General features: G+C 49.0%; 2 protein-coding genes across 2 annotated transcripts; one reads left to right on the forward strand and one right to left on the reverse strand.

Moving 5' to 3' along the window:
- Positions 1 to 412: 412 nt before the first annotated feature.
- Positions 413 to 2,293, forward strand: LOC123168291 (uncharacterized isomerase BH0283). The gene is made up of 5 exons (XM_044586161.1): positions 413 to 648; positions 755 to 1,270; positions 1,409 to 1,570; positions 1,771 to 1,854; positions 1,971 to 2,293. Exons 1-5 carry the CDS (start codon positions 619 to 621, stop codon positions 2,076 to 2,078), a joined length of 900 nt encoding a protein of 299 aa, XP_044442096.1. The 5' UTR covers positions 413 to 618; the 3' UTR covers positions 2,079 to 2,293.
- Positions 2,294 to 7,062: 4,769 nt separating this feature from the next.
- On the reverse strand, positions 7,063 to 8,843 carry LOC123167098 (protein ENHANCED PSEUDOMONAS SUSCEPTIBILITY 1). Its single transcript, XM_044584931.1, has one exon. It carries the CDS (start codon positions 8,618 to 8,620, stop codon positions 7,208 to 7,210), a length of 1,413 nt encoding a protein of 470 aa, XP_044440866.1. The 5' UTR covers positions 8,621 to 8,843; the 3' UTR covers positions 7,063 to 7,207.
- Positions 8,844 to 10,088: the final 1,245 nt, after the last annotated feature.

The raw sequence follows: 10,088 nt of genomic DNA on the forward strand, positions 1-10,088 counted from the left end.
ACTTTTTTGTCGAAAAATTTAGCACGATTTGACCTCCTTCCAAAAAAAATTCCTCATCTGACCTTGTTTGTGACGCCAACACCCATGGCGTTTTTGTTGCATGGATGGCGTTTTCTCCTTGGCATTTTTTCGTGGGACATGACATTTTTTACAGATGGCGAAACGCCACGAACCCTAGCGTTTGGCCTGGTGGTACACGCCATGGACCATGGTCTCCCATACAACCAAAATGCCATTGATGTTGGCGTCACCAAAAAAGGCCAGATAAGGAATTTTCTTAGAAATAGGGTGAAATCTTGCTTAACAAAACGTTCAAAAAGTGATTCTGTGCCTCTCAAACGCTATAGCGGGGTACTTAAAAACTATGAGCACCATGCATGTGGACCACGCAGCACGACAAACAGGCATGGCAGCCAGAAATAGCAAATCCACATCTAATCGTATTAATTGGCGGTAGCACCATTATCTTAGACAATATGAGATCCCGAGCTGCCGGTGGCTACTGGCTATATATTTGAATAACGTGATGGGTTGATCGATCGGCTAACATCACACAGTGCATCCGGCAGTGATTTGGAGCTAGCTAACATCACGTAGGCGGCTCGGCGCTTCTTGGAAATGGTCAAGCGAGCCGTCCAGTACGCCATGGTCAGTGCTCCTGGATTTTTCTCTTCTCGGATAAGTAATTTTCTCAATCACGCGCGTGTTTCAACTTACGTGCATACTTTGTGTGTTCTTGTTGGCATGCACGCAGGTGGATGCCTTCACGGGCGAGCCGTTCAAGGGCAACCCGGCGGCGGTGTGCCTCCTGGAGGATGACGACGCCGACGACCGGTGGCTGCAGTCCATCGCCGCGGAGTTCAACGTATCCCAGACGGCCTTCCTCTCTCGCTGCGACGCCAGCTCCAACTCGTCCACCCCGCGGTTCCGCCTCCGCTGGTTCAGCCCCGCCGTCGAGGTCGCGCTGTGTGGCCACGGGACACTTGCGTCCGCCCACTTCCTCTTCACCGCCGTCCTCGCGGAGCAGCACGACGTGGTCGAGTTCGTGACACAGTCCGGGATCCTGACCGCCCGGAAGGTTCCCGCTGCTAGCTCGCTGCCACGGGTGACGAAGGCCGAGGAGGGGAAGCCGTTCATCGAGCTGGATTTCCCCACGGGTGATGTTTTCGTGGACTGTAGCTCCACCCATGAACACGAGCTGCCGTCCATATTCCAGAAGGCCGCGCCCGTCGTCAGCGTTCACCGAGCGGCGTTCACCGACGACTTCATTGTAAGTATTTGAAACCGCAAAATAGCGTGCTATTTTCTTGGTTGCGACTTACTATATATACTGGTGTGTATTTCCAACCGCAAATAGCTGGTTTGTGAATTTGAGTTGTTTGAGGTAGCAGATCGTGGCTTTTTTCAGGTGGAACTTTCATCAGGAGAAGAGGTCGTTGAGGTCGTCCCTAACATGGAACAACTTAAGAAGTGTGCTGGCAGAGGTGTTATTGTCACAGGACAGGCACCACCTAGATCGGGTTATGACTTCTTCTCACGTTTCTTCTCCCCAAAATGGGGGATAGATGAGGTGATCCCGTAAACATTCTCTAAGCTGAACATACATAATATAATATGTGAAGCTTGTTTAACTTACGATTTTCTTTCGAGTAAGAAATACAAACAGACCAAGTACATTTTTCGAAAGAAAAATGTGGCCTTAATTTTCTATTGTGAATGGAGCATATATTTTGTACGATCATAACCCCTTGTCATCGTGCTATACAACAGGACCCGGTTTGTGGCAGTGCACATTGTGCCGTAGCACCATATTGGGCTCGCAAGCTGGGGAAACAGAAACTTACAGCTTTTCAAGTATGTCTCGACTGCCTTTATGACCAAATGTATCATTTGTTTGAAAAAATGAGAAAATATGCACTTGGTAAACTAAATTATCATGTTGTATTTATTCATTTATTGTATATCATCAGGTATCTAAAAGGACTGGAACGCTATATCTAGAGTTTAACGCTGCAAATCAGAGGATAAAAATTCAAGGCCAGGCTGTTACTGTGATGGTTGGGACACTCCTAGCATAGCTAGCATATATTTCCATCTACTGGTTAAATGCTAGTGCCCCACTATGGGCCACCAAAAAATATTTAACTTCGTGTGTTCGCATGAAAGTTGTGAAGCTTCTGAAGACTCCGGGAAAATGCAACTTATAACTTCTCGAATGAAAAACTTGACAATTATTTGTACCTCCCTCGCAATATGCAACCTTCAATAAAATATCATGCCCCAAATTTGTGTTGTTCGGTTTTGCAGTCTTGTGCACATGATCCTTTTGGTGCCTTCTAAAAGATATACCTTTACTTGATTTCCTTCATGGCTTTGGAAATTAAGTGACTGCTTCCCAATATTTTGCTTGAGCTGATTGTAAGAATGGAATAGTGCATGGTTTGCTTTTTTTAGTTACATGTTTATAGCCAAAGTACCATTCGATAAAAATCCTCTAGTTTTGTTTTGGAAATTGTGGTACAATAAAGTACTTCCTCTGTCCTGTAACGTAAGACACTTTTTGAAGTTACACTAGTGTCAAAAAATATCCTACATTATGGAACGGATGGGAGTACTACATTGACAACAGTTGTTTGTCACAAAGGAAAGCAAGAAAACAGTCAATGTGAAATATAAAAAATTATGGAGCAGGCTGTCCCCTACTTTCACAACCAAAGAAGACCGACAATAATTCTACAATCGCAAATACCATATCATGCAGGAATTACATTACAACAATCAGTAGCCAAATGGTAGCTAGTATGACACAAATAACTCAACATCAATCTCCTTCTGATAAGTATCCTAGAATATTCGTCTTTGAGATTCGAGGAGAGGTGCTTTTCTTTCCTCTCTTTGAAGGCGACATGGAAAAGCCTTCCTTCCCTCGGTCTTCGTCGGCGAGCCCATGGATTTGCCTTCCCTCCGCCTGCCGCTCATGCGGCCGGTGGCGGGGAGGAGAGGTGTCTCGACGCCCGCTAGTAGATAGGTAGGGTTTTAGTCCTCACAGGGACGGCAGTCCTTCTTTGAGTTAGTCTTTCGGACTCTGATCCTTCTCAAGTTCGTCCGTTGGGACAGATTAGACAGAGTTCTAGCATAGATTTCTGCCAGCTTCTTGGGGCGGTGAGGTTAGGTTTTCTCGTAGTGCATACGCAATGACGATATTTGGTGTCAGGTTCTTCGGATCGATTCAAGGATTCAAAGGCGATGAATGTAGCTCCAGGGCGCTAGTCCTTAGGGCCATGTGCACGAAGACTTCTCGGCTGTCATCGACAAGGTCAGGCCGGCTCCGGTATGAAAGCGCCGACAGCGGCGCGTCGACGGCTCGTTCTGGCGGCGGAAATGGTTGTTCGGTGTTCCATGGACATCGATGTATTTTTTATTAAGTTTGAGGTGCTTTGTACTTTCGGTGAATCTTTGTAATAGATCTGATCCTTTCCGGAAAAAAGAGATTACTGCAGAGGTGGTCATGGTAAAATTCATTACTTCACATTTTGTCTCCCTCTAAAAAGCACAAACCAACACCTATTAGTTAGCATGCAATAGCGCAGATTTGGTCATCGCACAGGGCTAAAAAAACTATCGCACAAGCAGTAGCGAACCATCGCCTTGCGATGGTGTGCCTGTTGCCTGTTTGTGATGGGTGCGCGAGGATGGTTCTCCGGGCATGGTTGTGTCGTCGTATGGATCAGCGCCGTTGATCATGAAAATGGCGGCGCTCAAGCCTGCTCGGTGGTGGTCGTGCAGGGGACACAGGCGTGGACGCTTCCTATAGTTGAGGTGTCAACCTAGACCGGGTGGCTGATGCAGGGCTAGAAGTGAGAGGAGGTGCCTTTCTCTTCTACTATTATGGTTGGGTGGTCGTGATGTCGATGGTCGGTGGTGCCTAGGGGCATGGATGTCGGGCAGTGGTTGAAGACGGCGGACTCCATGGTTGGCTTTCTGGTAGGCTCCATGGTACCGGTCGTGGCTTCACCCTTGGTTTTATAGGCGGCAAGGGGTGAAGTGGCGGGGGGCTCTGGTATGCTCTGGTAGCGCCAAGATCTATGCTGGACAAGTTGGCCCTCGCTATGGTGGTGGTCAAGACTCCTCCTAGTGGTGTAGGCGAGTCTCCAGGCGAAAGCTTTGCGTCTCTGGCATCGGCCATGGCGGTGCCTGTGGGTGTCGTTTGCTTCTTGAAGACGTTGTCGTGGATCTCATCCTTGTGCCAGGGATCTAGGAGAAAACCTTTGTCTTTCCCCAGACTCGATAGCAGCAACGCTTCACGAGGTCATCCTTTTGGGGGCGTTGTCATGGAGTTTAGGAGTCCTCTGTCGGCCATGGCGAGATGTTAGGCTTGTTCTGAGCTCATGTTCTATCTTTTGATCTGCTTTGTAAAGGGGCCTCCTCACCATATTGTACAGTTAGGTCGTGTACTGTGTTATGTTGCTTTATATATAAAGTGGAGTGAAAGCTTATTTCAAAAGAAAAAGTAGTATCCGTCTGCGATCCATGAGCTGTGGGAGCCAACAACCATCAACCATGTGGCATGAGCTGTGGTCGGTAGCAAACGTCTTATGTCCTAGAAACGCATGGTGCACAAGGCAATATAAAATTATTTAGAGTTGTACTAGTACACAAGAATAGACAACAATATGGACGCGGATTTTTGAGACATGGTGCCAGGGGAGGATGAAATCTCAGCAGTCCATGCATGTTGTGAGAATAGCACTTAATATAGCGACTAGATGAATACCTAGACACTACAGTAGGTTAATTCAGTACATTAGTTGGTAGCTGGGCATCTTAAATGAAGTTGGATAGTAAGACCAAACCTTTATTCATTAACTTCCCTATGTTGCTGATGGACTTGATGTTGAGCATTTTAAATAACTAGATGGTCTGGGGAGGGGCAGCATCTTGATGAGACCATTTAAGATGGCTGGTGTAAAATGTCGGTGAGAGGTCTAAGATGAAAGTTGACTTCTCTTATGTTAGAGTGTTTTAATTTGATGCATGTTTTTTCTCTATGACACGCATTGTTAGTATTCACTTAATCACATGCTCATCAGTGGCATGATTAGGAACTTGGGGTTATGCAGCTTAAACACAAGCACATGTTTTGTCTCACTCCCAAATAGGTTTCAACTGCAATACATTAAGCACATGACCATACAAACTTTTGGCTTGTGAGACGACTAACTGCAAACTAACTCATGAGATATTTTGTGAATTTGCATTGAAATATGAATTGCAAGTTGAATGAGAAAATTAATTTCATGTTATTTTTCGACCCATCAAGATTTGTAAGAAAATGAATTTCAAAGAACATTAACTAAGACATATGTGTTTCTAAAATATATATTTGAATTCTTTTTAAAACTGATATAGATTTTTTAACAGGTAGTTAATGAAATTACGTTTTGAAATTACCGACTTAAAAGTGCTTAAGCAATCCAATTCATATAAGTTTTTATGCTAATCAAACTATAAAGTTCATCGCTGAGATGTTTATTGTTTTATAATATTAATCCCACGGTCTGTGTCAAGCATTAAGGAGGGCGCATGCATTTGCAATGCACTGGCAGAATATTAATTCACAAACAGCATCCATCTGCACCATTTAATCGGTGGAGTTTCGCCAGACAAGGTTTTGTTCTCTCTTATCCCAACCAGGGCAGGCTAGGGAAGCAATAATAACAATCGTTTAAGTGCAAGTATAGTGTCTGAGCTGCTGCCTGTTCTGTTTTAGGCCAGCTATTCCTATGTGCAGTAGGTTTCAACCGGCAACATGTATGAATGAATCAAGCTTCAATCTACTGTTGCCATGGAGGACCATCACGTAGAGAACGAACCAGTCTATCCTCACCGTGCTCAATGCAGCTGGATAAGCACCATGCACTGCACCCCAAAGTTGCCCAAGCACAAGAACAAAAGAGAATGGCTAAGGGGAAGATGATGAAATGAGCGGGGAGGAGCTATGAGCTGGGTAGGGGCATTTGGAGAACAAATGCAGGGCCATGGGAACAGGGGGACGTTGGCTCACAGCTGGACATAACTGCGAAAGGTAGCACGTTCCTCAAGCGTGCTACAGGTAGCCATTGTAATTGATGAGCGATTCAATGTGTCTGGCATGGGACTGACTTGTGGGACATATGATTGTGATGGGACGGTGCCCACAAATCAATATACAAGCTTGTTGTATATTAAGTGCACGAATCACGTGGGAGTGAACAGCACTATGCTCACTCATGATTTATCGCAACCATATGTGCATATATACATCGATCTACTTTGATCGATGCTAAGATCTAGCCTATAAGGCTATAACCCAATGGCCCAACCTCACCAGCTTCCCTTCAGAACATCAGATACGAGCCATTTGATATACTGTACTTAGCATTGTTCTCAATCCCACGACGAGATAACCATGGCCGCTCAGCGCAATCCGACCACGAAGACAGCGTTCGCGCGAGAAACGAGCTGAACTGACGTCAGTTTCTTGGCATTTGGGTTTATTTATATGTGCAAAACCAAGCAACCATTATTCCCCGGTTCGGCTACTGAACATGCATGGATGTTTTGGGTGAAGTTTAATTCCTGGTCAAATCAAAAAAAGCATTCATGCAATTACGTGAAACATATCAAGTCGTTTGTTGATGCACATTTACCATGCCGGCTTGATTTACAAAATTTACAAACTGTTCAGTTTTACAATTACGTGAAACATATCATGCCGGCTTGGTTCACCAGATGACTGAAGTCTGTAGGGACGGAGATTGAGGCCAAGATGCCATGCAAAGTTTAGCCGGCTCTCTTTCAGAAATTTGTCATGTTTCTGCTCCCATGTTATACTAATAATTAATTACCGAGTCTGGTTCTTCTCTTACCGGTAGCAAATACAACATGTTGAACAAGATCTTCTTCATGAAAACCTGCTCGATTTAGATCGGGAAAATTGTATAAATTATATGAAACCATGTGCGACATCCAATCTCTCATGCCTCAAGGAGGTTAATATATGTTCCCTCGAGTCTCATCACATATGATAAAAAAAATTTCTTCTTTGAGGGATATCTCATATGATAGATATGCCAACGGCAACAAACATGGAAGGATCATGGACTGGTAAATAAAATCAGGTAAAAATTGATAGGTAGCAGAGCAGAGTGGCGATATGGATGATGATTCAAGCCTTCTTGTGCGGCGTCGGCACCGGCGCGTCCGGGGTGACGCCGGCCCAGAACTCGTCGTCCTGCTCGAGCGCCACCATGTTCTCCGGCATGAGCGTGAGCTCCGCGTCGATGCTGCCACCACCCTCCCGGCCGGGGTACAACGACGTCTTGCCGTCGAACTTGTTGGCCCTGCCGCTGCGCGCCGCCAGCGGCCTCCCCCACCCGAAGTCGCAGCCGTACATGTCGAACCGCGGCGAGCTCCCAATCATCGTCCCCGTCGTGTCGAAGAAGCGATGCGTGTACACCATGGGCTTGGTCGTCCACTCCGCCACGCGCGCCCTGATGGCCGCGTCCGTGTGCGCCGCGACGGCCCGCCCAACAGCCGCCGCCGCCCAGCCGTGCGCGCGCGCCAGGAGGTCCCCTGCGCGCGCCGGCTCGGTCCCGATCGCGTAGATCGTGTTGCCGAAGTACTCCTGCGGGAGCTGCGGCCGGAGCCGCGCGCGGTTATTGATGGCCGCGAGGCACGCGGTCTCCTTCTCCGGCGCCAGCCGCCGCGCGCGGGTGATGCAGCGCCAGAGGAGCGAGGACAGCGCCTGGAACCGCGTCAGCGCGGCGGCGCCGGCCGCGTCGCCGGCGGCCAGGAGCTCGTCCCGCGCGCGCTCCTTGAGCGCCGCCAGCGAGTCCGCGGAGAAGTGCAGCATTCGCTCGCGCAACCGCAGCGGCGTGGCGCGCTCGATGAGCTCCGACACGTCGGCGCATGGCAGCACGGCCGGCCCTGCCACGCCGCCGTCGGGCGACCAGCGCTCGAACGAGGGCTTCGGCATCGAGGGCGCCGGGGCGAGGCCGAGCCTGGCGCGCGCGAGGGACGCCCAGTAGTTGACAAAGTCCCAGAACGCAGTGCCGTCGGAGAGCGCGTGGTTGTAGGCGAAGCCGATGAAGACGCCGTCGGCGAGGTCGGTGGCCTGGACGGCGAACAGCGGCTGCTCGCGGCCGCCGTAGTTGAGGGCGTCCGTGAGGGGGAAGAACTGCGCCAGCAGGTCGCGCGGCACGTCGGCGTCGGGCGGGGCCACGTCCGCCATGGTCACCCCTTCGGCCACCGCGTGCAGGACCTCGACGCCCTGGCCGTCGCAGTCGACGTGGACGGAGCAGCCCACGACAGCGCCGGTGCGCTCGTCCCTGTGCTGCTCGGTGGCGAAGCGGCCGGCCACGGGGTAGTAGTGGAGAAGCGCGTCGCCGAGGGCCGTGGCGAGGTGGTCGACGACTTGCAGCGCCGAGGAGGCGGGCTTGTGGAAGAGGAGGCCCTTCTGGATGTAGTTGGATGAGAGCATGGCAGCGTCCCAGCAGGTGAGCGGGATGCGCTCCCGCGGGCGCGGCGGCGGGGCCACCGTCCGCTTCGACAGCACGCGCACTATCGACGGCGACGGCATCGATCGGGATTGATTGATTGGGGATCCTACTAGCTGCAGGCAGGACAGCAGATTACTACTCCTAATTAGGGCCGAGATTTATAGGGGTGGATAATGCTCGATCATGTGCAAGCGGCGGGGCATGGACTTCCATGCCACACCCACACCGAACCAGCGCATGCAGCATACCACACTGGACTGGAATACTCTAGTAGCACTTGCTCGTGAGCTGTGGGCTGTGGCGTCGGAGGATATTTTACGTCCACGGCGCTGGAATGGATCCTGCATGCGTTGCATCATATGACAGGGCAACATCGTGCTATGGTGTTTAGGACATCCCCAACGCTGCCTTCAATATTTTTCCGAGGACAGGTCCGGACTCGTCTACGGACATGGAGATGGAAGCCTCCCCAAATGTCCACCCAGGTCCGGCCAATTTCATTTTAAATGCATAACAATATAAGCAAATTAAAGTGTAGTATCCACAGCGCACCATCACAACAAAATGAGGCGGTTGTTCATAGTTTTTACATGGATCCGATCACAGAAGTTCGTTCTGGCAGTCCATGAAAAAAAAACATTTTTGCCCTCCCAGGTCGGTTGTCCGAGCCTCCTCGCTCACTCTGCCGCCGACTCCTCACAAGTTCCCTCCTCTCCCGCGCCACCTCATTGGCCGCCATGCGCTTCAACATTCTAACAACGATTGCGCACACGATTATCGCAGCATCATCTTCTAACTCATCCATCCCCATGGTCAACATATTGGTATCCTCTGAACGCCCGCAAGCTCAACCTTCCTCTTTTCAAGCTTGATCTTCTTCTCTTTGATGTTGATCTACTTCTCGACCGCCGCCATCAAGATATTAAACCTCTCCACCTTCTTTTCCTCCTTCACGTCATGGCACTTTGAAAGTGCAACTAATTTCGCGGTGGTTTTGGCAATTCATTACAACATATGCATCAATGAACTAATGCCTACTGAAAGAATGAAAGTTCATTTAGGTATTGCGGTGAGTTGTGAATGTGGACCCCTCAAAATACAAAGGACAAGCCTTGGCAAAAGCTTCAAGACTCTGCATTTCTTGTTAAGTGGTCCAAGATCACATTGAGTCCATAAGAAAGCCAATACTATTAAAAGGCATGATGTTTTGATCATGGACTATTTGCTCAAGTGCTTAGAGATATTGCTCCAAAACCCTTGGCCACACTCTCACATTCATCCATGTCCAAAGCCCTAAATCCTATCTTGGTCCCACCGAAACACATATGCCCGAACTCACCGAGACACACTTGACATAGCCACTACCTAAATCCTAGTAACTCGGTCTTACCGAGATGGCCCTTCGGTCCCACCGAAGTGCACTTGCCAGCCTTTTGCTGCCTATCGGTTTTACTTTGGTATTTCTGAGTGGTTTCGATCGGTATCACCGAGCTGTTCCATCTACTCTCACCGAAAAGTCTAAAGTTTAAACCTTTTGCAATAGTCGGT

Source organism: Triticum aestivum, chromosome 7D (assembly GCF_018294505.1).
Source record: "Triticum aestivum cultivar Chinese Spring chromosome 7D, IWGSC CS RefSeq v2.1, whole genome shotgun sequence".
In the NCBI taxonomy this organism is placed as follows: domain Eukaryota; kingdom Viridiplantae; phylum Streptophyta; class Magnoliopsida; order Poales; family Poaceae; genus Triticum; species Triticum aestivum.